Raw genomic sequence first — 27,209 nt, 5'->3', positions numbered from 1 at the left:
CCTCCCCCTTTCTCCCTATTTATTTCAGAATCCCCTTCCCTTCCCCCATTTCTGAAGAAGGGTCTAGACCCGAAACGTCAGCTTTCCTGCTCCTCTGATGCTGCTTGGCCTGCTGTGTTCCTCCAGCTCTACACCTTGTTATGTCAGATTCTCCAGCATCGGCAGTTCCTACTATCTCTGTAACAATTCTCGTGTGATGTCCGTGTTTTGATTTGTTTTACCCGATCAGCGAAGTCCTGAAGCTGCAGCTGTTAACACAGGACTCCTTTCTCTCTGCTCATTAGCAGCTGAAGTCTTACAAATGATAAACCCTGAAAAATGACCTTACAAACTATGAACAAAAGAAACCCAAAAAGCACCTCTTCCCATGTGCACTGAATTCCCATAGGGCACTACATTTCCAGTATCTCTCACTCACTTGGTCAGCACCTATCCCTGGATGTGCCTTCTCCCAGACTGCTCATGAGAAGTGGGATTTCTGTAATGCTGCAGGTTTCTTGTTCCTCATGCTCATTATTGATCATCTCCACTTCCAGTCAATTCCCCCACTGCAGCAATGCACTGGAAATCAAGCTCCTTTATTCCCACACTAATTGCAAAATTTAAAGATTTAAAAAATGCACTGAATTCCCCAATTTCCCCGTCTTTTTAGATTGATAGGAAAAATAGACCAGGTTTCTGTCCTTAACATTATCTACTATTTATTACAAATAATTGACTCCAGCCACAGATAAATAGTTATAAATGTATACATGTAACTAATTAAAAATTCAAGAAGCACCTGGACAAATACATGAATAAGAAGAGAATAGGGGGAATACGAATCCTCTAAGTGAAGACAGCTTTAATATGGAAGGGCAAAATAGGATGGTGCAGGTTTGGAAGGCTAAAGGGCCTATTCCTGTCCGGTATTGTTCTTTTCTTTTGTAAAACTTTAATCCCCTTATGAATTCCCCATTCCACGCACGTTCACAGATGTGTTACAGATGTAGGGAAAGCCTGGGAAATCAGTTCAGTGAATCCTGTTCCAAAAGGTTGCTGAAATTCTTGTTTTGGTCAAAACATTGCTTCTTGGTCTTCATTCTCCATAGGGTTCACCAGTTTACATGAGGCACAGGCTGGCTGATTCACTTATAAAAGATCTCCAACTTAAACAAAAGTCACAACTTACAGCAACTGCTGAAGGAAAAATCAACTGATTTTCTTCAGGATTGAAAAGACTTGTTATCAGAGAGACTAGAGATAGCTCCTGAACTGGTTCAGATCTGACAGCTTCTCCCTATCCTGGTCACAGTCCCACGCTGTTCAGTTACCTGAGAACCAGTCACATAGTTGTTGGCAGGCAGAAGCCTTTGTCATTGATAACAGGTCACTAGTCTACAGTCCAATGAGCTACCTGGATCCACCATAGCTGTATCTGTACTCAAACCCTCAGCTCCAGCTTTGACTACTGCTGGTTTAGCAACTATGTAAGTGTTGCTTACAACGAGGGTTAGTTACTTCTTTCAAAGCATGCAGTAAACTTTCCAGCAATCTGTTTTTAAAGCAGTTCTTTTCTCATTTCATTCCACAATTAAAAATACGGAAAAATAAAAAGACACAGTCTTTACTTCTCGCCACTTGCAAAAATGTGGTTGACTCTGAACTGCCCTCTAGGCAATAAATTCCTGATCCCCACTACCCTTTTTAATCGTCTACAGACCAATGTGGTTGACCCTTCACTGCCCTCCAGCATTGGTCTCAAATTCCTTGCTGATCCCCTCTACCAGTTGTTATTCCAATTAGGATCATGTCATATTCCAATCCCCACACCCTGGCCTGAGCAAGGCCCCTATCCCCTCACAGGGTATTTACTGAACAAGGCTCTTATGACAGCGAGTGATGTTAGGTGTTCAAGCTGCCACTCTCTGAGGGCCCTGATCTTCTGCCCCATGTTGTGTGTAACGGCTCCAGTACACAAGCTTTCTTGTCCTCAGAGCAAAACACTGCACTAATACTTTACACAATTGCTGTTCTTGGGACTGAAGCATGTAGCATTAATTCATTCATAAAACCAACATTTTAAAATGTATTTTTATTTAATATATACAAATTAATCTCTAAGTAGCAGTCAATATGGGTACATACAGTATGTTAGGTGGGGGGTGGGGGCAGCACTGTTTGCAGGTTTGTGTAAATATACAAATTTCCCATTTAAGTTGGGAGATTCCACTGAAAGGAGTTTCAAGAGTAGAAATGGAATAAGATTATTTTCTTGGAATTCAGTAATGATTCCTGAATGAACACAAATGAACTCAGGTTCTCTATCACTCAGACAGAAAACCCACTGTACTCCACAAGACACAGAACTGAATTGTTCCACAATATTCAGGAACACAGAGTCGATTGTTCTGTGCTTTTCCTTATCGTTGCTGAGAGATGTCTGAACTGAGGAATAGAGGACACTCTGTTCTATGATCTGGGAATGACAAAGAGAAACTCAATTCGTCTTGGCCAAGAACTCTCAGAACTGATGTCAGGCAAAGCTGCTGATGCTTCATGTTCACTTTATTAAAACTTTGCTAACAAAAGATTCTCTTTTATATAGCACCTGTCACAAGCTCATTACAACCAATGAATATTTTGTGCAGTGTCATCATTGTTGGAAAAGACTGCAATCAATGTCAACACAGCAAGATCCCATAAACTAAACATGACTGAGTCAAGAACATGCTTAAACGTCACAGCACATGGGAAGAACATCTCCTCATCTTTCAATAGACACACCCCATGATGGCGCATCCCCAGCGCTGACCCCCTCCAACAGTGCGGGTCTCCCGCAGCGCTGACCCTCCGACAGTGCGGGTCTCCCCCAGCGCTGCAGTGAGCTCAGGCTGGATTCTGGGTTCAGGTCACTGCACCATGTTTTAAAGCCTCATCATCTGTTCAAACCTCTGAGCCAGGAGGCCCAGGTCAACTCCCACCTGTTCCAGAGGGGTACAATGTCATCTCTGAACAGGTTCATTTGAAAGTTTGAGCCTTAGGGAAGGCTACACCCAGCTAACAGCTTAGTGCTGCACTCAATTCAATAATAGGAAGCTTGTGCTAAAATACATTTCACTTTTAAGACCCTGAATTCCAAAACTGCAATCTTACAGAGTGTCATTTCCATCTCAGTGTGAAGAAGAAAATAACAAACAGAATTGATAGCATGGCACTAATAAAGACCTAAGCATTGCTGTCACACAAGACAAGCTGAAAGCCTCACAGCTCAGGCAGCAGACAAATAGAGAACCTGCTGAGAGAGCTGGTTAAATATCTCTGAAGACATATGAAGACAACGTCGCTTTGTGATCGTTGATCAAACGTATCAGACCCTGAACAGTGATGTGAATTATGCTGTGTATATCAGGTCCCGTGCTGTCCAATCACAGGAAGGATTTCAGTTTCAATCTTGCAGGTACTCGAAGTCAGCAGCTGGATATTGAGCTGGGACAGTTTTCAGTGCATCCTCCGAAGTCCGATTCACATTCACATTCTGAATAAAAAACAATAAATGGACAAAACAGGATTAGGGCACATCAGCTGATGTGGGAGGATGTAATGTAAATCACATATAAAGCCCAGGGCCCCAAAATGCACTGTTGGATGGTCAGTACTGAGGCAGTGCTGCACTGTCGGAGGGTCAGTACTGAGGGAGTGCCGCACTGTCGGAGGGTCAGTGCTGAGGGAGTGCCGCACTGTCGGAGGGTCAGTGCTGAGCGGGTGCCGCACTGTCGGAGGCTTCAGTGCTGAGGGAGTGCCGCACTGTCGGAGGGTCAGTGCCGAGGGAGTGCCGCACTGTCGGAGGGTCAGTGAAGGAGTGCGCCATTATTGGAGGGCCAGTGCTAAGCTACAGTGCTCAACTGGCAATCAACGTTAGATAACTAATTGAGCTCATAGTGTGGGACACCTACATTGATATTCAGGGATAAAGCCTCTGCAAATAAATGAATGTGTTTTAAGCCTTGTGTCCTTTTCGAAATAGCTGTGAGCTTGAGGAGCCTATAGCTCCCTGTTGCTGTCTCTGTGGAAAATTTTCAGCCAATAACACCCTTTTATCCCGTAGTATAATTTGTTGCAATTGTCTGAAATTTTGTATTCTTGCATTGGTCCTGATGAGTACAAGACAAAAAGCTGCAACATTTCTCTCTCATCCATAATATTCAATATCTGTTCAACTGAGCAACTATTTACTAATTGTGATTCTTGCTTTGGATTTGAATGTATGACTCTCAAATTTAATAGGAAAATGATTATGATTACCTTTTCCAAGGGGATCTTTTATGATGAGTTTGTTAAACACTGTGCCTTATACAAGTAATTGTACAATGGTTATAGAATAGAAGCAGGCTATTGGGTCTGTTGTATCTGTGTTGGCCATCAGTAACAGCAATTCACCTGGAGCCTCTATCCTATCTTGATCCTATGGACCAACATTTTCTTTTCTCTTCAATGGTTCAGTTCCCTTTTGCAAACCTGTTAAACTTCCTTCTACCACAATCTCAGACTATGCATTTCAGAACCTAACCACTCACTGCATGAAAAATTTTGCACTTGTAAAGACCATACCATTTGATTTCCTGTATGCCTCAGCATGAAATTAAAATGGGAAAAGGAACATTTTAGAAATCAAAGATTGTGGAACAAATACCGCATTTTTGATACCAAATAATTCAACTCATTGTGTACAGTGTTTACACTGCTGCTTTGTTTAAGCAGTGAGGGATGATGCCTGCAGATGGTAGAGCCCTGGGCTGTGTGCACTGAGATTTGGTTGTTGGAAGTAGCTGATTGGTATCTTCAACTGGTCACAACCGCACAAAGCAAATTACATGAACCTGATGACAACTATCTGGTTGACAGGCAACTGACAAGCTTATGGGTGTGAACAATTGTGTGTACCAATGCCAGAATTATTAATGTATCTCAAAGAAATTATTCCTGATACTGACCCCCGGAGAACACTACAGTGACCCTACTCTCATCCTCAAAATCTGAGGCAGGAAAGCCTTCCCACCTAAGTAATTAAGATTTGACATAAGGACGTTCCCCTGGCATTGCTGGTACTCAATCACAAGCAGGTGGGGGCATCACTTCACGAGAATCCAGTCAGGGTTCCTTTCAGACCTCCAGGTTTTGGGGAGGGGCAGTGAAGAGTAGGAGTCCCTCCATCACAAGCATTGAGCATCTGATCAGGGTATCCAGTGTAAGGAAGGGGGGAGGTCTGCTGAGATACTTTGTTTGCCCTTTCTACAGAGCCAGGGACACCTTTCCTAGCCTCAGTCAGCGGTGGCCAGTATCGTCAATGATCTTCAGGCCCTGGTGCTGTTGACAGGCATCGAGAGCTGTCAGCTTCTTATTCACCTAATCTCTGGCTGAATGGGGTCTGGAGTCTCTGGGTTTATTGGTCATGGTGAGTTGGGCATTAGCCCGAGAACCAGTTAATATTGAGCTGACAGCTCTCAGAGGGCAGGATCCCAGGGAAGACCTGATGCTGGCCAGTTGTTACAACAGGCCCATCACTAAAAGGAGGTGGCACATGGTTCCGCCAATAGGCCAGATTTCTGTCACCAACATTAAACATTCTGTCCAGTGAGTTGGAACAGTTTTGTGCTGAGAATGGGATGAATTGTTAAATAGAACATAGAACATAGAACATTACAGCGCAGTACAGGCCCTTCGGCCCTCGATGTTGCGCCGACCTGTGAAACCAATCTGAAGCCCATCTAACCTAAACTATTCCATTATCATCCATATGTTTATCCAATGACCATTTAAATGCCCTTAAAGTTGGCGAGTCTACTATTTTTGCAGGCAGGGCATTCCACGCCCTTACTACTCTCTGAGTAAAGAACCTACCTCTGACATCTGTCCTATATCTATCACCCCTCAATTTAAAGCTATGTCCCCTCATGCTAGCCATCACCATCCGAGGAAAAAGGCTCCCACTGTCCACCCTATCTAATCCTCTGATCATCTTGTATGTCTCTATCAAGTCACCTCTTAACCTTCTTCTCTCTAACCAAAACAGCCTCAAGACCCTCAGCCTTTCCTCATAAGACCTTCCCTCCATACTAGGCAACATCCTAGTAAATCTCCTCTGCACCCTTTCCAATGCTTCCACATCCTTCCTATAATGCGGTGACCAGAACTGTCCGCAATACTCCAAGTGCGGCCGCACCAGAGTTTTGTACAGCTGCAACATGACCTCATGGCTCCGAAACTCAATCCCTCTACCAATAAAACCTAACACACCATATGCCTTCTTAACAACGCTATCAACCTGGGTGGCAACTTTCAGTGATCTATGCACATGGACACCGAGATCTTTCTGCTCATCCACACTACCAAGAATCTTACCATTAGCCCAGTACTCTGTATTCCTGTTACTCCTTCCAAAGTGAATCACCTCACACTTTTCCGCATTAAACTCCATTTGCCACCTCTCAGCCCAGCTCTGCAGCTTATCTATGTCCCTCTGTAACCTGCAACATCCTTCCGCACTATCCACAACTCCACCAACTTTGGTGTCATCCGCAAATTTACTAACCCATCCTTCTACGCCCTCATTCAGGTCATTTATAAAAATGACAAACAGCAGTGGCCCCAAAACAGATCCTTGAGGTACACCACTAGTAACTGAACTCCAGGATGAACATTTCCCATCAACCACCACCCTCTGTCTTCTTACAGCTAGCCAATTTCTGATCCAAACCGCTAAATCACCCTGAATCCCATGCCTCCGTATTTTCTGCAATAGCCTACCATGGGGAACCTTATCAAACGCTTTACTGAAATCCAAATACACCACATCAACCGTTTTACCCTCATCCACCTGTTTGGTCACCTTCTCAAAGAACTCAATAAGGTTTGTGAGGCACGACCTACCCTTCACAAAACCATGTTGACTATCCCTAATCGGATTATTCCTTTCTAGATGATTATAAATCCTATCTCTTATAATCCTTTCCAACACTTTACCCACAACCGAAGTAAGGCTCACTGGTCTATAATTACCAGGGTTGTCTCTACTCCCCTTCTTGAACAAGGGGACAACATTTGCTAGTCTCCAGTCTTCTGGCACTATTCCTGTAGACAATGACGACATAAAGATCAAAGCCAAAGGCTCTGCAATCTCCTCTCTAGCTTCCCAGAGAATCCTAGGATAAATCCCATCCGGCTCAGGGGACTTATCTATTTTCACACCTTCCAGAATTGCTAACACCTCCTCTTTATGAACCTCAATCCTGTCTAGTCTAATAGCCTGTATCTCAGTATTCTCCTCGACTACATAGTATTCACACAGGAAAAAGACAGACGAAAAATATTCATTTAGCACCTCTCCTATCTCTTCGGACTCCACGCACAACTTCCCACTACTGTCCTTGACCGGCCCCAATCTTACTCTCGTCATTCTTTTATTCCTGACATACCTATAGAAAGCTTTAGGGTTTTCCTTGATCCTACCTGCTAAAGACTTCTCATGTCCCCTCCTGGCTCTTCTTAGCTCTCTCTCTTTAGGTCCTTTCTGGCTAACTTGTAGCTCTCAAGCGCCCTCACTGAGCCTTCACGCCTCATCTCTACATAAGCCTCCTTCTTCCTCTTGACAAGAGATTCAACTTCTTTAGTAAACGACAGTTCCCTTGCTCGACCACTTCCTCCCTGCCTGACAGGTACATACTTCTCAAGGACACGCAGTAGCTGTTCCTTGAACAAGCTCCACATTTCAATTGTGCCCAGCCCCTGCAGTTTCCTTCTCCATCCTATGCATCCTAAATCTTGCCTCATCGCCTCATAATTGCCTTTCCCCCAGCTATAACTCTTGCCCTGCGTTATATACCGATCCCTTTCCATCGCTAAAGTAAACGTAACCGAATTGTGGTCACTATCACCAAAGTGCTCACCTACCTCCAAATCTAACACCTGGCCTGGTTCATTACCCAGTACCAAATCCAATGTGGCCTCGCCTCTTGTTGGCCTATCTACATACTGTGTCAGAAAACCCTCCTGCACACATTGGACAAAAACTGACCCATCTGAAGTACTTGAACTGTTTCCAGTCAATATTTGGAAAGTTAAAGTCCCCCATAACAACTACCCTGTTACTTTCGCTCCTATCCAGAATCATCTTTGCAATCTTTTCCTCGACATCTCTGGAACTTTTCGGAGGCCTATAGAAAACTCCCAACAGGATGACCTCTCCTTTCCTGGTTCTAACTTCAGCCCATACTACCTCAGTAGACGAGTTGTCATCAAATGTCCTTTCTGCCACCGTAATACTGTCCTTGACTAACAATGCCACACCTCCCCCTCTTTTACCACCTTCCCTGATCTTACTGAAACATCTAAACCCCGGAACCTGTAACAACCATTCCTGTCCCTGCTCTATCCATGTCTCCGAAATGGCCACAACATCGAAGTCCCAGGTACCAACCCATGCTGCAAGTTCACCCACCTTATTCCGGATGTTCCTGGCATTGAAGTAGACACACTTCAAACCACCTTCCTGCCTGCCGGTACACTCCTGCCACCTTGAAACCTTATTTATGACCTCACTACTCTCAACTTCCTGTACACTGGAGCTACAATTCAGGTTCCCACCGCCCTGTTGAATTAGTTTAAACCCTCCCGAAGAGCATTAGCAAATTTCCCCCCCCAGGATATTGGTACCCCTCTGGTTCAGGTGTAGACCATCCCGTTTGTAGAGGTCCCACCTACCCCAGAATGAGCCCCAATTATCCAGGTATCTGAATCCCTCCCTCCTGCAACATCTCTGTAGCCACGTGTTCAACTGCTCTCTCTCCCTATTCCTCGCCTTGCTAGCACGTGGCACGGGTAACAAACCAGAGATAACAACTCTGTTTTGTTCTAGCTCTAAGCTTCCACCCTAGCTCCTTGAATTTCTGCCTTACGTCCCCATCCCTTTTCCTACCTATGTCGTTGGTGCCTATGTGGACCACGACTTGGGGCTGCTCCCCCTCCTCCTTAAGGATCCCGAAAACACGATCCAAGACATCACGGACCCTGGCACCTGGGAGGCAACACACCAACCGCGAGTCTCTCTCGTTCCCACAGAATCTCCTATCTGTCCCCCTAACTATGGAGTCCCCAATGACTAATGCTCTCCTCCTCTCCCCCCTTCCCTTCTGAGCAACAGGGACAGACTCTGTGCCAGAGACCTGTACCCCATGGCTTACCCCTGGTAAGTCGTCCCCCCCAACAGAATCCAAAACGGTATACTTGTTTTTGAGGGGAATGGCCACAGGGGATCCCTTCTTCTCTCTAACGAAAACAGCCTCAAGTCCCTCGGCCTTTCCTCATAAGACCTTCCCTCCATACCAGGCAACATCCTGGTAAGAGGCAGAAAGAAGTCTTCCCAGATAAGGAGCTGTTGGGACATTAAACTCACTGAGTCACATCTGTGATAATCTTCAATGTGTTAATTTAGCACTTGTGTTACAGTGATAAGAATAATGAGTGAATCGAAAAGGACAATATGATTAAGGTAATGAAACAATGGATTGCGAACTGTGAAGTGCATTTTGCTAGGTCCATGTTGTTATTCTGTTACACTCTTGTGAATTTTGATGTGCTGTAATTTATTGGTTGTATGTAATCAGTGTGATTTGTATGCTGCACTCAATTTGTAAAGGACCATGAAGTTAAATAGATCCTGCAGTTGTGTCTCACACTGATGTCTTAGCGATAACCGAACTCTATATCATTACAGGTCTGTATAAGTTCTGCTGCTCTCTTTTGTCACTTTGTCAGTTTTATATCTGTGCTGCCATTGGCCATTTATGCCCATAGGATTACATTTTGTTTACAACTCTATAATATTACACTGTCAAAAACCCTGCATAAGACCCAGATTCAGAACAAGCACAAAACAATAAAAGGTGAGGCACTGCAGGTGCTGCAGATCCGAAATACAAACAAATTGCTGGAGAAATACAGCAGGCCTTGCCCAACAGAACTCTTCTTCAGAGTCCAGAAAAAGTTATTGGATCCAAACATTAACTCCGTTTCTCTCTCCACAGGTATTGAGAGACTTGCTGAGTTTCTCCAGCATTTCCTGTCCGTCTATCAATCAGCACACCCTCATCAACACTCACAATCACAATCACTTCAAACAGCTCAATGCATTACTTGCTTCACGTAACAACCCTCATTTTTGCAGATACCAATTAATTTTGTCCTGAGTTATTGCGTCTAAACATTTCCCCACCAGGCAGACTGCTCTGCAGTTTCTGGGTTTATAATGAGTAGAGGAACCAGTTAATTTTGGACTCTGTACCTGGGGTGTGGGGTCCTCTCTTCCTGTCCAAGTTTATTGCAAACTAACAGATTTTGATCACTCTGATTACTCAATAATTTTTAAAGCACCTTTCATCATGTCAGGAAGTTCCAAAGTGCTTCACATTAGTCAGTGTTGTAACAGAGGAAGAGTAGCAGCTAAATTGTGCACAGCAATCTCCCAGAAACTGCAACATGATAAGGAGAAGATCAACTGCCAGTTGTAATACAGTACACTCCCATTTCCACTCACCTCGTTTGCACAGGGATCCCAAAACAAGAGACTGAAGCTGTCAATAAATGCTAAATGCAGCAGTAGTGGTAGTTGGTAATTTACTTCCAGGACTCTACACAATGGAGGAGGTTGCTAGCAGAGGAGATGGAGGTTCATGATTGAGTGAGTTTGGGATGTAATGTTTACAGGAGGTTAATATTTAGAGGCACATATTCAGCTGAACAGACAGATTAAAAGTACCTGAATGCAAACAGCACATTAACACAACTATAGAACAGACAAGAATGTACTAGATGCAAATAATTTCCATTTAAATGCTACAAAATTTAATTAAAATCACCTTTAAGTGAAGCGATAGACTAAAAAGAAACCAGTACAATGATAAATAAAAATTCTCAACTATCTTTTGATAATTTGCACAGTTTGAACATTCTATACATCTCTGTAACTTTTATGTAATTAAAATCATTTATTCCAAACAGTGAGACATCCTATAGCAATACTGCTCAGCAAAACATACAACATTGTACGTCTGAAATAAAAGTAAATTTACACAGTAATCAACCACTTTGAAGCAACTTCTTCTGAATCAATGTCAGCTGTACTGTAGAAAAGGTACTTCACTAACTTAGTCCCTGCCCATTAAAGACTGTGTTTCACTTGCTAGAATTAACTTCACAACAATGAGATACCAGTTACCAGCTGCACAGTAAGACTCCTCTTAAATTAGATCAAATATATTTCAATTTCCAGCTCTGAGTAACATACTTCCTTTCTGCAAAAAAAAGTGTAGCTATGAGGTTGTTAATCTCAATACCAGGTTAAAACAAACATGCCAAATGCGAAGAGTTAATAAATGTTTTGAAAATCTTAATGTTTCCCCAAATGGTGGCTGCTCACTTTCTCATGCTGATCAGTCACTATAAAGTATTGTGGCTTTGAAAGAACACAGTGTAAACTCTCAGAAGTAAACAGTCCACTGGATGATGAATACGTGTACAATCACAGATCTACTGAAAGTTACTGAGGCTGCAGACATCGGTTATAGTCCATTCAGGTCAGGCAGATCGGTGCAGGATTGGTTAGAACTGGATTTGATGATCTTCAATCACAAATTTCATTGCACCGTTACCCCAAAAAGTCTTGCGTACAGTAGCATTTAATCCACAAACACTTAATAACACAGCCAGAAGTAAAAACATTTCTTTCCAGTATTATTTAAGGATTTGAAATAAAATCTCAAGTTGCATCATGAGGTTAGAAGCTGAGGGCTGACCCCCAGATAGGGCTGCAGTGGTGAAAGGACAGGCAGCAAGTCTCACTGGTGAGCAGGGACGGTTAGAAGGGCTTCCTCGGGAGGTCTTGAAATGTCTACATTCTGCATGACAATAAAACAGAAAGGATGAAGAGTAAACCAAACCAACAGCACAGACAGAAGGACAATGCAAATGTAGTTAACAACATGCCAAGTGCAAAACCACAGAAGCTTCCAGTCCCGTTCCAGACTTACCCACATCCCAGTAGACTCAAAGTGGGGGTTCTGAAGGACTGTGAAGAGAGGATGGGGCCGGATGGGGCCAGAGGGGAACCGGGGGTGGGGGAAGGAATAATAGTGGAGGTTGTTGCGAACGAGGGAATAGGAAAGGGATGTGGTTAGGGAGGAGTATGGGGTATTGGAGCTGGGGGGTACATATTGGAGATTGGGGAGTATTAGGGGTGCGGGGAGGTGATGGGGGTGGGGGTTGTTGTGGGTTGGGGGGTGATGGAGTCGGGAGGACTGTTAGAGTTGGGGGTATTGGAGGTGGGGGGGTTGGAGGTGGGTATTTTTGAGTTGTGGGTTGTATTTCGAGTTGTGGATGATTCAGGGACAGAGGATTGGAGGGACCTGGTGCCTGAGGCTGTGTAGTTAGTGATTGTCACAACAGCAGGTTGGTTGTGGGCAGTGGGAGACGCGGGTGCCCAGAACTCTCTCTCTAATCATCACTGGCCTCACACTGTGTTCCTGTGCCAGACTGTGTTTACAACCACACAAAAATAGCTCCATTTGCATTTCTTGCATAAAAAATTGTGAAAGGTGAAGGAACCTTCACTCGGTTTATGATCATTCAGAACTTAACTGTCATCAATGGGTTTTTGATTGGGAAGATGAATCCATTACAAAATGCCAAATCATACAGATGCTGGAAATCTGAAACAAAAACAGAAAATGCTGGAGAAACTCAGCAACAGGTTTGACAGCATCAGTGGAGAGAGAATGAGCGGGTCGAGTATGGGTTTGAGATGACGTTTCATCAGAATTGGGGCCATGATTATCAAATTGTCAGTAGCATGAAATTCAGGAAAAATAACTTTTACATTGAGTGTTGAGAATTTTTTTTATTTATTCACAGGATATGGGCAAAGCTGGCATTTACTTTAACTTGGCACTCCCTAATTGCTTCAAGAATGTGGAACTCGTTATCACTGGGAGTGGTCAAAGCAAAAAGTAGCATTTAAGAAGTGGATAAACACAAGGCTATAATGTATGTCAATGGGGTTAGATGGAAAAGGCCAGGAGGATGTTTGAGTGCAGCATCAGCAGGAGACGTTTTTGGAGGACATGGTGGATTAGTGCTGATGTCACCAGAATAATAATCTAGAGGCCAAGGCGAAAGCCCTGCAACCTGATATATCAGCTGTTTAGAATCTGACACTAAACCTGGAGTTACAGGCTAGTCTCAGTGATAGGGACCCTGAAAATATCATCAATTGTTGTAGAAAACCCATCATAATACTTTTCAGTGAAGGAAATCTGCCGTCCTTACAGTGTCTGGCCTACACGTGACCCCAAGACCCATTTGGGGCAGCACGGTGGCTCAGTGGTTAGCACTGCAGCCTCACAGCGCCAGGGACCCGGGTTCGATTCCAGCCTCGGGCGACTGTCTGTGCGGAGTTTGCACATTCTCCCCGTGTCTGCGTGGGTTTCCTCCGGGTGCTCCAGTTTCCTCACACAGTCTAAAGATGGGCAGGCTAGGTGGATTGACCATGCTAAATTGCCTGTAGTGTTCAGGGGTGTGTGGGTTATAGGGGGATGGGTCTGGGTGGGATGCTCCAAGGGTTGGTGTGGACTTGTTGGGCCGAAGGGCCTGTTTCCACACTGTAGGGATTCTATGATAGCCATGCAGTTGACACTTAACTGCCCTGAGACCAAGCAAGAGACTCAGTTCAAGGGCAGTCAGGATGGGTAACACTAGACTGGAAATATGTGCCAGTGACAGCCACATGAAAATTTATACAGTCAGAGTCATACAGCATGGAAACAAACCCTTTGGTCCAAGTCTTCCATGCTGACCAGACATCCCAATCTGACCTAGTCCTATTGCCAGCATTTGGCCCATATCCTTCTAAACCCTTCCTTTCATTCACCCACCCAGATGCCTTTTAAATGTTGTAATTGTACCCATCTCCATCACCTCCTCTGACACTTTTCCATACACACACCACCCTCTGTGTGAAAAAGTTATTCCTCAGGTCCTTTTGAAGTCTTTCCCCTCTCACCTTAAATCTATGTCCTCTAGTTTTGAACTCTACAAAAAAGACCTCGACTATTCACCCTAACCATGCCCTCATGATTTTATAAACCTCTGTAAGGTCACCCCTCAGTCTCTGCTGCTCCAGGAAAAACAGTCCCAGCTTATTCAGCTTTCCCCTACAGCTCAAAACCTCCATTCCCGGTAACACACTTGTAAATCTCTTCCGTGCCCGTTCAAGTTTTAACAGCATCCTTCCTTTAGAAGGGTGACCAGAATTGTACACAGACAATATCCTTGTGGAAGGGCAATTTTGATTTTTCAAATAAGAGATAGTCTCACATTTAGTACTTCACAACCAACGGCTTAAGTGTAGAGAAGTGCTGTCAGATTCAGAAACATGCAGTGCCTGTACAAGTTCAGTAGGATCTAACCGATAACTAATAAATATGTAATGCAATTTTGGGCAAATTGGTTAAAGAAGGAATGCTAAACAAAAACCAAAAGAACGGCAGATGCTAAAAATTAAAAACAAAAACAGACATTGCTGGAAAAGCTCAGCAGGTCTGGCAGCATCTGTGGAGAGAAATCAGAGTTAACATTTCAGGTCCAGCGACACTTCCTCAGAACTTAGGAAGGAAGAAAGGAATGCTGATCAGGATCCCAGCAGATCTCACTCTTCATCGAATAACGTCATGGCATCTTCTATATCTTTGAAGTTTATGGATGACATGAAATTTGGAGGAATAGTAATCTGTGAAGATGACAATGTGGAACTCCATAAGGACATTGACAAGTTAGTGGGGTGGGTGAGTAAATGGCAGGTGAGGTTCAATGCAGAGAAGTGATGCATTTTGGTGGGAAGAGCATTGAAAGACAATGTAAAATAGTGGTACAGTTCTAAAGGGACTGCAGGAGGAAAGGGTGTTGGGTGTATTTGTGCATAGATCAGTGAAGGTGGCAGGACAGGTAGAGAAAGCAGTTATAAAGCAGACAGTGTCCTTGGCTGATTTCCTGATATAAAAGGACATTTGTGAACCAAATGGGTTTTTATGACAGTGATTGCTTCATGATCACCTTCAGTGACACTAGCCATTTTGTTCCAACTATTTTATTATTTGTTAATTAATTGAGTTTAATTTCACCAGCTGCTGTGGTGGAATTTAAAGGCATGCCCCAGAGTATTTGCTCAAGCCTTTGGATTACTATCTCAGTAACATTATCTCAAATAATGGACACCCCACCAATGAGGCTAGAACTTCTATAAATGAGGAATATAGTAACGAATAGTCAGAATGGACTATTAATGTTTCAAGGTGACAACAGAGAGAGTGGACGAAGGAGTGGACAGTAGATGTCATTTATCTGAATGTGCAATTCCGTTCCTGAAAATAGACTCATGAATATTCATGTTTTTTATAAAGTCAGAGAATGTAGAGTTAGGGAATGAGTGGCAGAATGGATTGCTGTCAGAACAGAACTATCAAGACAGAAAACAGCAAGTGGGAGTAACAGAGAGTTACTCAGAGTGACAGAAATTGGGAAGTGATGTTCAACAAGGCTCAGTCATGGGGCCATTGCTGTTCACAATTTTCATCAATGATTTGGATTTTGGAATCCGAAATGCAATTCCTAGATTTGCAGATGACATCAGATTGAGAAGAATGGAGGGTGGAGTAGAGGAGCAAAGAGATCTCAGATACAAATACACGACCACTAAAGATTGTATCACAAGCTGCATCTAGAAGCACAGGATAGAAAATTGGAGAAGTTATATTAAACCAGTACTGAACCTTGGTTAGACCACATTTGAGTACTCCAGGCAGTCTAGTCACCATCTTATTAGAAAGGGTACAGAGGCACTGGCGAGGGTCAGAAAAGATTTGAGGATGATGCCAGAAAAACCAAGGAAAGGTTGACCAGCTGGGTCTGTTTTCTCATGGGAAAAGGCTGAGGGTAATCTAATGGAAGTCTTTAAATTGATGAAAGGTTTTGATTGCATGGATACAGAGACAATATCTTCTCTTGTGGGGAAGAGCAGAACAAGAGGCCATCAGTATGGGAGTAACTAAGAGGTCAGGAATTCAGGAAAAACGCCCTTAGCCCAGGAGTGGTGAGAATGTGGAACTCTGCAGCACAAAGACTGGGTGAGGGAATGTGTATCAATGTATTTACAGGGAAACTATATACGCCAATGAGGGAGAAAGGAACTGGTGTTTACAGTAATTAGAAAGATGGGAGGGGGCTCGAGTGAAGCATAAACAAATGGCAATGTTATGCCCAATGGCATGTTTCTGCCACGTGGCTGATGTAATGTATCCCACCTAAAGAAAAGTCCCAATGAGTATTAAAAAAAAAATCATTCAGACTTTGACTGATAGGTAGAAAGTGACATTCCAAAAGACGATCTAACTACTGCCTCTTGACACTCAATAGTGCTATGTTCACTGAAATCCTCCAGTATCAACATCCTGGGGTTACTATTGACCAGAAACTCAACTGGACTTGCCATATTATTATATATACACGTACACACAATGACTACAAAAGCAGGTTAGAAGCTCGGCACCCTGCAACGAATAACTCACCTCCTGACTCCTTAAAGCCTGTCCACCATCTACAAGGCACAAGTCAGGAGTGTAATGAGATACTTCCAATTTGCCTGGATGAGGAGTGCAGCTCCGACAATACTCAAGAAGCTTGACACCATCCAAGACAAAGCAGCCTACTTAATTTGCGCCACATCCACAAGCACCCACTCCCTCCAACACCGATGCTCAGGAGCAGCAGGGTGTACCATCTACAAGATGCACTGCAGAAATTCACTAAGGCTCCTTAGACAGCACCTTCCAAACTCATTATCACTTACATGAAGAAGGACAATAGCAGCAAGTACATGAGAACACCAATCCCTACAATTCCTCTCCAACACACTCACCATCCTGACTTGGAAGTATATCGTTGTACCTTCAGTGCTGCTGGGTCAAAATCCTGGAATTCCCTTCCTAAGGGTATTGAGAGTCCACCTACCGCATATGACTACAGTGGTTCAAGAAGGCAGCTCACCACCTCCTTCTCAAGGGCAACTAGGGATGGGCAAGAAATGCTGCCGCAGCCAACGGCGCCCACATCGCAATGAATTTTTAAAAAAAGTTTCTTTTTCAACAAATTTAAACTAGTTATACATGATTTTTCTTTCATAAAGCCATGACGACTCTGATTGAATACCCTGAAGTTTCCTAAATGCCCTGCTCCATCTGATATTCTTGTATGACGTGGTCTGAGCACTTCCTTATACGTTAGCTCATGTACCACATACCACGAAGACTGGGTTCTTGTTGAGACAGATATCTTGAAGTTTATAAACAACGGTATTTACACTGTTATACAGTTTCATATGCACAGACTGAGTTCTATTATTGCTGATGCAATGCATTGCCCCTGTTGCTATAACTACCAATGATATTTACCAGAACAAGTACACTGCCTTTCTGCAATCTATGCAATACGGAACATTCCATTTTTCTCCTTTAAAGAATGCAAACTCTTCCAATAAACATCCACAAGGAAACATATCGATACATTACCTCTACACATGCAGATAACGACATAGTGAACGTACAACACAACATATTCTCGTCCTTTTACAATCATTCTGACTTGGTTGTGTGGCTTCACTCTACAGTGTCATCGCAGATGGTGGAGTACCATGTGACGGAGGTGTCTGGTTGTTGTCTGGAATGATGTCTCCATTGTCCAAGTCAACACCCTGTGTGACAGGGGGTTGATGGAATACGGTTTGGAAATGTTGTCTATTTCTTCACAGGACACGACCGCTGCTCATTACGATGTCATAAGGTTGGACATGGCAAGACAATATCCTTTCACAAACCATTGTGTTTGTTTGAAAATCGAACACAGACAAAGTGTGAGAGATGACAGGTTGTATGTCATCTTTCAGATGATGCAGTGCCTTTAAAGTTGCCTGTTGCAAGAAACCTGTCTGCGTAGAGGCCAATTACAGGTCATGGATAGACTCGAATGTTGCAGTCTGGAATCTCTGTGGTTGGAATTGATGGATTGTCACCTCGTAGCCCACAATAATATGTTGGTCTGTGCAGGCTGGTAGAACAATAGCTGGTGCGGCTGCTTCAACAATGATAAAGATTTTCAGGTGCTCATCTCAACAAGCCATATTGACGTTTAAGATGCAGGACATCAATGCAAGAGATGTCAGACCCACTGTAAACTGTTAGCTTATCATCTGTAGTCGGTACCATACTGTGCTAGCTTCCTGAGTATACTTCAATGCAATCACAGTAGTGTGTACTATTTACAAGATACACTTCAGAAATTCATCAACGTTCTTCCAACAGCACCTTCAAATCCACAACCACTACCACCTAGAAGGACAAGAGCAGCAGATACATACATAAGAACACTACACCCTGAAAGTTCCTTTCTAAACCACTCATCATCCTGACTTGGAAATATATCACCTTTCTTTCAACGTTGCTGGGTCAAAATCCTGGAGCTCCCTCCCTAACAGTATTTGAGAGTGCTCCTACACCCCAAAAGATTGCAGCTTTTCAAGAAAGCAGCTCACTACAACCTTCTCAAGGGGCAATTAGGGACAGGCAATAAATGCTGGCCCAGCCAGCCACACCCACATCCCGTGAACAAATGAAAACAAGTGAATAAATGACTGCACATTACTGAGAGAAGAGGAAAGGACAAAAACAAAATCCAGATTTTGGCATCAATCTCAAGACAAATCTTCATGGGAATGTTTACCACCACTGACAAATATTATTGCAGCTGTTGTCAAACTGATTGGAGTGTTTCTGATGAAATAAGTTGATTGGGTTTTCTATCTTACCTCAGGCTTTTCTCGGTGTGTGTTGACAGCTTCAATATTCAGGAAAATAGATTCAACTTTACATCCTAAAGAGGGAAAAAAACATGCAAACAACATTAATTCCCATTTAAAGCATCAGTGTTACCAGAAAGTTTCATGTAAAACTCCTCAACATCTCCTGTCTATGAAAATCTAAAGGTCAAATAGCTCTCAACATATCATCTACCTCTGAACAATTCTTGTTTTTCTTTCTGTTTGGGTTCAGATGCTTCATCAACTGAAATAACAGAAGAATCACCTCTTTTGACAAGAAACTTATCCATTTCTTCCAGAATCTAAGCCTTAGACAAGTGGCACAAGTAAAAACAAATCCAAAAATATATTCATTTTAAAACCGTGCTGGCATGAAAATGTGTCCAGGCAGGCAGACCAACCAACTCAACAGCAGTTACAACTACGGCCCTCTTTACTGAGCAGACTTTTTTTGTCCACAGTTCTTTTAATGACAGGGTTATGTATCCCATATTCCTGCATTCACAGGAGGAAATATACATGGAGGCTCGAGTGAAGCATAAACAATGGCAGTGTTGTGCCCAATGGCCTGTTTCTGCCACATGTCTTATGTAACGTATCCCATTTAAGGAAACGTCACAATGAGTATTACAAAAGAACATTCAGTCTTTGACTGATAAATAGAAAGTAACACTGAAATTCCAACACACAAATAGCATCTCAACAAGTGTTAATCTTTTTAGAATTAGGTTTATTATCACGTGTATTCAAGTACAGAAGTTCAGTAAAAATTTTACAATGTTGCCCCTCACTAGTGTTGCCATTACTGAATCCCCCACTATTTACATCCTGGGGGTTACTAATGATCAGAAACTGAACCAACTCGTCAAACAAGAGATTGTGTTTAAATTCCTTTATCACATTTAAACTTTTCCATCAACTAAAATTTCCTTCCAAGGATGGTTGCCAAATTTTATATTATAATCCTCCTTGATTGAGTCACAATGTTATCCAATAAGCAAGATTTTTAAAACGCATCTTCATATAGTCTCCTTGATAAAAAAAAAGTCCTCAAACCAAAGGTCATTTATATATATATATGGTGAATGGCTGGGGCGCCAGCACTAATTGCTGTGGTACCCACTAGTCACTGTCTGCCACTCAGAAAAAGACCCATTTATCCCCACTCTGTTTCCTATCTGTCAACTAATTCTTGATCCATGCCAATATATTGCCCCAAAACTCGTGTGCTTTAATTTTTCCCACTAACCTCTTATAAGGGACCTGATCAAATGCCTTCCAAACATCGAAATACACCACATTCATGGATTCTCCCTCATCTATCTTACCAGTTACATCCTCAAAAAACTGCAGTAGATTTGTTAAGTACAATTTGTCTTTCATAATGCCATTCTGACTTTGTCCAATCCTGTTAATGCTTTCCGAATGTTATCATGTTATCATTCTGTCATCATTTCTCGACTCTAACATTTTCCCCACTACTGTTGTTAGGCAATCTGGCCTAGAATTCTATTTTCTTTTTATAGTTCTCCCTTTTTAAATGCTGGGATTGCATTTGCCACCCTCTGATCGATAGGAACTGCTCCAGAGTTTAGAGAATTTTGGAAGATGACCACCAATGCATCCAATATTTCCAGAGCCATTTCCTGCAGTACTCCAGGATGTGGATTTTCAGGACCTGGGAATTTATCAGCCTTTAACCCCATTAGTTTCCTCAGCACCATTCTCTCATTATTACTGATTTCCTTAGATATGTTATTTAAATGTGATACATTGTACATCCACACTCCCCAAAGAGATCTGGGTGTACTTGTGCACCAGACAATAAACGCAGACAAGCAGACGCAACAAGCAACTAGGAAGGTGAAAGGTGCAGTGGTCTCCATTGCAAAGGATTTGAGTTTAGTAGGAAGGATATCTTACTTCAGTTACACATGGCCTTGGTGAGACCTAACCTGGAGTACTGTTTTTTTATTCATTCACAGGTTGTGATGTTCCTGGCTAGGCCAGCATTTATTGTTCATCTCTAATTGCCCAGAGGCAGATTAAGAGTCAACTACATTGCTGTTGGACTGGAGTCATGTGTAGGCCAAACCAGGTGAGGGCAGGTTTTTCCCTACAATTGTCAATAACTACTTAGTCGCCATTTGGCTAGTTTTTTATTCCAGATGTTACTGACTTCAAATTTCATTATGTGCCCTGAGGGAATTCAAACCCACATCCCCAGAACATTAGCCGGGGGCTCAGAATGACTAGCCCAGTGACATTACCTCTACACCATCGCCTTCCCATACCGAGGAAAGTTGAAAGAAACTAGTGTTAGTAAGAAGGTTGGTTTGGAGAAACTACAGAGAGTTGAAGGAGGTAACTACAGAGATAATGCTTGTGAATCTTCCAAAATGCCATTGAATCCGGAGTCATTCTTGCAGACTGGAAGCGTGCAAAATGTCACTCTGCTATTTAAGAAAGGAGCAAGGAAAAACAGGAAACTACAGACCTATCAGCCTTACATCAGTAGAAAGGAAAATACTAGAATCTATCATGAAGAATGTGATAAATGGACACAGATAAAATGATCTGCTAGGTAGAGTCAGCATGAAATTGTAAATGGGAAATAGTGTTTGATAAACTTAAGAGTTTTTTGAGGCTGTTATTAACAAAATTCACAGAAAGGGAGTTGATGGATGTAACCCTTAAAGGGATAGACAGGCTAGATGTGGATAAGATGTTTTCCCTGGTTGGAGAGTCTAGAATCAGAGGCACAGTTTAAAAACAAGTGCGTTGCCACCTAGTTTCGAAAAAGAAGATTTTCTTTTATTCAAAGGGTTGTGAATCTTTGGAATTCTCTACGGCAGAAGGCTGTTGAAATTCAGGTGTTTGAGTATGTTTGAACTAGAGGTCGATACATATTTGATTATAAATAACTTGAAGGGTTATGGGGATAAAGTGGATAAAATGCATTGATGTGTTCGATCAGCCATGACTGTATTAATTAGTGGAGCAGACTCGACGGGCTGAATGGCTACTTCTAGTGAAACTAGTGAAAGTAGCATTGAGCAGCAGGACTTAGCAACAGCTACTGGAGTGTTAGTTTCTGGGGAGTGGTGCAGTTGAAAACAGACCTTCAAGAAGTCTGCAGCAAAGACAGATCTCTTTACCTTGCTCTCTCAATTCTAGGTAATGGGAAAACCCTTACAGTTGTGGAGAGCTTTGCGAGGAAGAAGTATTTTGATCTCTCTCTCCCCCCCGGTGTGTAAAAGACAGTGTTCAAAGACTAACTTGAGGATCTTCCATTGCCCTGTGGTCAGCAGCAATGTGACAGACACTGAAAGGGCGGTGAGAGAAACACCACACTTCATCCTCATTGTCCAGACTCTCAATCCACAAGATTTTATTTCTTGCCAATTTATCCCCACCCATAACAACTCCGTAGGGCTGTATGTCCTGTCTTATCCTACCTGAGAGAGATTTGGGTTTAAAAAATAACATCATTTAATATCATAGTCATTAATAATCCATTTTGCCACCTGGTAAAGCCTAAATTTCATCATAATAAATAAGATTAGTGCTTACTTAAGAAATCTGGTGGGAGGCTTTTACTTATCCTAGATACTAGTAAAAATATAACAATTTAAGCATCTTGGACATTCAATGGACATTTATACTTTTGGACCGTTTGTGGGAGTGTGAGTTGATCACCAGTGCACTCCTCCTGTCACAGCTGGAACATTATATTCGTTGTTACATTTGTAAAGCCTTATCACAGGCTGAAGCCACTTACCATAAGCTACTGGGGTCAACTTTAAGACAGTGTGCAGTGGGCACTTCAGGTACGGGAGTTCCTCTGCAAATAAGAACAAACACTGCAATTAAAAATCACTGTGGCAAACACAGGATCAACTTAATGGCCCTTGTTGTACAAATTCATTCCCTCTTATTTTACATGGCTTTCAAGAGCTACTGTTTTATTCACATTAAAGCACAGGAACGAGCCCTTTGGCCCACCATGTCTGTGCCAACCACGATGCCAATCTATACTTATAGTGATGGGTCTGAGTGGGATGCTCTGAGGGTCAGTGTGGACTTGTTGGGCCAACGGGCCCGTATCCACACTGTAGGGATTCTATGATCTATGATACTAATCGCAAATATAAACCGAAAGAACTGCGGATGCTGTAAATCAGGAACAAAAACAGAAGTTGCTGGAAAAGCTCAGCAGGTCCAGCAGCACCTGTAAAGAGAAATCAGAGTTTATGTTTAGAGTCCGGTGACCCTTCCTCAGGACTAATCCCATTTCCCTGCACATGGTCCGTATCCCTCTATTTCCTGCCTGTTCATGTCTCTTGTCTAAATGCCTCTTAAACATTGCTATTGTATCTGCTTCTACCACCTCCCCTGGCAATGCGTCCCAGGCACCTATCACCCTCTTTGTGAGAGAAAAAACTTCCCTTGCACATCTCCTTTAAACTTTCCCCCTTCTCACCTTAAACCTATGCCCTCTAGTATTTGACATTTCCACCCTGGGAAAGAGACTCCAACAATCCACCCTATCCAGTCCTCTCAATTTTATATACATCAATCAGGTCATCCCTCGGTCTCTGATGCTCTCGTGAAAATAAAGTTTGTCCAAACTCTCCTTATAGCTAATACACCCCAATCAGACAACATCCTGGTAAATCTCTTTTACACCCTCTACAAAGCCTCACATCCTTCCTAACTGTGGCAATCAGAACTACACACAATACTTCAAATGTGCCTTACTGAAGTCTTATACAGCTGGAACACATCTTGCGACTTATGCTTGAAGGCAAATGCCATACGCCTTCTTTACCAACTTATCCACTTGTGTTGCCACTTTCAGAGAGCTATGGACTTAAAATCCCTCATACATCAAAGAGCCTAAGGATTCTGCCACTTACTGTATTTTTTGTTTTATGAGGTGATGCAGTCATTTGATAACACTACTTTCTGTATCTGTGTTGCTGTAGACATTATTAGGACTCACACAATTCAAGAAATTCCTCAATAAATTATCAATCACTTCAATTGAAAACCGCAGCACATGATTTCCCAGATACTTCAACGTTGATAACGACAGGTGACAACATTCATAAGTCAACAAGGTGATTTTCAAAACAACTGACACGCTTCTACATAAAAAGCCATCAGCCTAAACAAACTTTCCACAGATTAGTGACATCACAGTTAATGTATCTCCTTTGCATATTCAAAAATCTCAAATATTTTAAACGAACAGCTTATTACCCGTTTTGCAGCTTCGTTGTACTTAATATCAGTTTTACCTTTAATAACCAACACAGTGTGCATTATGATAACATCCATACGAATGGTCCCCATACAGTTAATCCTGAATGTATGAAACCTTGAGGTGTAGACACAGTAATTCATTACCTACGGGATGTCACTTTTTCCTGACTCCTGGTTTGCTAAATGATCCATTCTGGCAGGTATGAAAATGCTCTCTCTTTGCAACCTCTTAATTCATTCTCCCTTCCCTACTCTTATGGCCTCCCTGCAACCTTCCCCATCTTTCTCCATTTCCATTGTGACTATTCTTCCTGAACCCCTCCACATCCTTTTGCTGCTTCCTCATCTCTTCCCAGTTCCTTTATAGAAGTGCCATCTCCCCTCAGGTCAACTATCTCCACCCTCACCAGCCCCACCCTTTTAAAGACTATTTCCCTCCAGCCCCACTGCAGCCTCCCTTTTTCCCCCCTTCATTCCCTACCCACACCCCAACTGAGTGCAAAAGAAGCAACTCTCCACTGCCCCTCTCTCTGCTCCCAGCCACGGCTCCCTCTTCTGATCTCAGTAACAATAGCTAACTCCCTGACCCAAGCTTTGGCCTCACAGGCCGCCCACACATACAGGGACGACAGCGAGGACAAACTCTGTTACATATATCACTGGTCAGGTCACTGACCCTACTCTAGTCCAGCCACTGGTCTTTTCCAGCTTGCTTTTGAGCAAGGTGGTCTCCTCAGACTGAACAGCTGATCCAATGGGGATATGAATTTGCAGCCATTATTAAACAAGACACATAATTGCTTGATTTGGTCAAACAGGCTCAGGGTGATATTCCTGTCCCTCTGCTGGGTTGACCATGAGACCTCACAATGCTGCCAAACATTTGCATTGCATTGAGTGTGAAAATCAGACAAATCATTTGAAATTTCATATTATGAATGCACTCAATCAGCAAGATGCGCTTTCAAAGGATGAGTACCTTCAGTAGATCATGGTTTCTCGCAGGAGAGCTGGGAGTAGCAGGATAAGGGGACACAACAGCACTGTGGTATTTTCACTGGATCAATAATCCAGAGAACCAGGTGGTGCCCTGGGGACCCGAGGTTTAAATCCCATCACAGGAGCTTGTGAGATTTCAATTCAAAACACAAAATCTGGATTTAAAAGTTTAATAATGACTGTGAAATCTACAGTCTATACCCAGTCTGTCGTATGTGTGACTTCAGATCAACAGCAATGCAGTTAATTCTTAACTACCTCTGCAATGGCCAAACAATCCACAATTCTTGAAAAGTAGAACTACATTAGCTGCCCTCCAGTCCTCTGGCACCTTCCCGTTGGCCAGAGATGAAATAAAAATTTGGGTCAGAGCCCTATGAGTTTCTCCGTCATCTCCCATAACAGCCTGGGATACAACTCATCCAGTCCTGGAGATTTATCCACTTTTAAATCTGCCAAAATCACCAAAACCTCCTCGTTTCTTATATCAATCTGCTCAAGAACCTCACTGTCTATCATCTTCTCGAATTCTGTACTTACATCCTCTCTCTCCAGAGTAAAGACAGATGCCAAGTACTCATTTAACACTCTACCAATGTCTTCCGGCTCCACACGCAGATTTCCCCTTTGTCCCTCATGGGTCCTACTCTTTCCCTGGTGATTCTCTTCCCATTGATAGACTTATAGAATATCTTAGGATTCTCCCTAATCTCATCCACCAGCGGTTTTCTCATGCCCCTAATTGCTGTCTTCAGTTTCCCCCCTGCACTATCTATCCTCATCTCGGGCCCCTGTTGATTTGCTCCCTTTGTACCTGTTGTTATAGGTCTCCCTCTTTTGCTTTCTATCCACTCCTGAATATTCCTAGACATCCAGGTTCCCTGGGCCTGCTGCTCCAATGTTTCACACTGAAGTGAACACACTGGGCCCATACTCTTCCCCAGTACATTTCTTTTTGAACACCTCCCACCATTCTACTGTAGATTTACCCTCAAGCAGCTGTTACATAGAAACATAGAAGATAGGAGCAGGAGGCGGCCATTCGGCCCTTTGAGTCTGCTCTGCCATTCTTCATGATCCTGGCTGATTGTCCAACTCAATAGCCTAATCCTGCTTTATTCCCATAACCTTTGATCCCATTCGGCCCAAATGCTATATCTAGTCGCCTTTTGAATACATTCAATGTTTTGGCATCAACTACTTTGGTAATGAATTCCACAGGCTCACCACTCTTCAGGTGAAAAAAATGTCTCCTCATCTCCGTCCTAAATCATCTACCCTGAATCCCCGGTTCTGGACTCACCCACCATCGGGAACATCCTCTCCGCATCTACCTTGTCCAGTCCTGTTAGAATTTTATAAGTCTCCATAAGATCCCCCCTTCATTCGTCTGAACTCGAGTGAAAACAATCCCAAACAGTCAATCTGTCCTCATATATCAGTCCCGCCATCCCCGGAATCAGTGTGGTAAACCTTCGCTGCATTCCCTCGAGAGCAAGAGCATCCTTCCTCCGAAAAGGAGACCAAAACTGCTTACAATATTCAGGTGTGCTCTCACCAAGGCCCTGTATAACTGAAACAACACATCCCTGCTCCTGTACTCGAAACCTCTCGCAATGAAGGCCAACATACCATTTACCTTCTTTACCGCCTGCTGCACCTGCATGCTTACCTTCAGTAACTGGTGCACAAGGACACCCAGGTCCCACTGCACACTCCCCTCTCCCAATTTACAGCCATTCAGGTAGTAACCTGCCTTCTTGTTTTTGCTTATTGTTTCAAGTCTACTTCGGCTAGATCCTGCCATCTTTCAATAAAATCTGCCTTTGCCCAATCTAAAACCCTTTTTGCAGACCATCTCTTTCCTTTTCCATAACAGAACAGAAATGCACGGGCAAACAGGGTGTAGAGCTGGATGAACACAGTAGGCCAAGCAGCATCAGAGGAGCAGGAAGGCTGACGTTTTGGGCCTAGACCCTTCTTCAGAAAT

The 27,209-nt window shown here is 43.0% G+C and overlaps 1 protein-coding gene across 3 annotated transcripts in view; it reads right to left on the bottom strand.

Moving 5' to 3' along the window:
• Nucleotides 1-2,059: 2,059 nt before the first annotated feature.
• LOC109918619 (6-phosphofructo-2-kinase/fructose-2,6-bisphosphatase 4-like) overlaps nucleotides 2,060-27,209 on the bottom strand; it is a 124,365-nt gene continuing 99,215 nt past the window's right edge. For 2 of the 3 annotated variants that reach the window (XM_048606285.1, XM_048606283.1), the window contains 3 exons: nucleotides 22,734-22,796; nucleotides 18,941-19,005; nucleotides 2,060-3,517 (listed from right to left, as the gene is read on the bottom strand). In XM_048606285.1, coding sequence (XP_048462242.1) covers nucleotides 3,428-3,517; nucleotides 18,941-19,005; nucleotides 22,734-22,796 — 218 coding nt within the window. In that variant the 3' untranslated portion in view covers nucleotides 2,060-3,427. Of the gene's footprint in view, nucleotides 3,518-10,855; nucleotides 11,931-18,940; nucleotides 19,006-22,733; nucleotides 22,797-27,209 lie in introns of those variants that run through there. The other variant, XM_048606284.1, reaches the window with a different exon arrangement.

This window comes from Rhincodon typus, chromosome 16 (genome assembly GCF_021869965.1).
Source record: "Rhincodon typus isolate 14 chromosome 16, sRhiTyp1.1, whole genome shotgun sequence".
Lineage (NCBI taxonomy): Eukaryota > Metazoa > Chordata > Chondrichthyes > Orectolobiformes > Rhincodontidae > Rhincodon > Rhincodon typus.
Note: the sequence above shows the minus strand (reverse complement) of the source record. Positions and strands in the feature narration are given on the sequence as shown.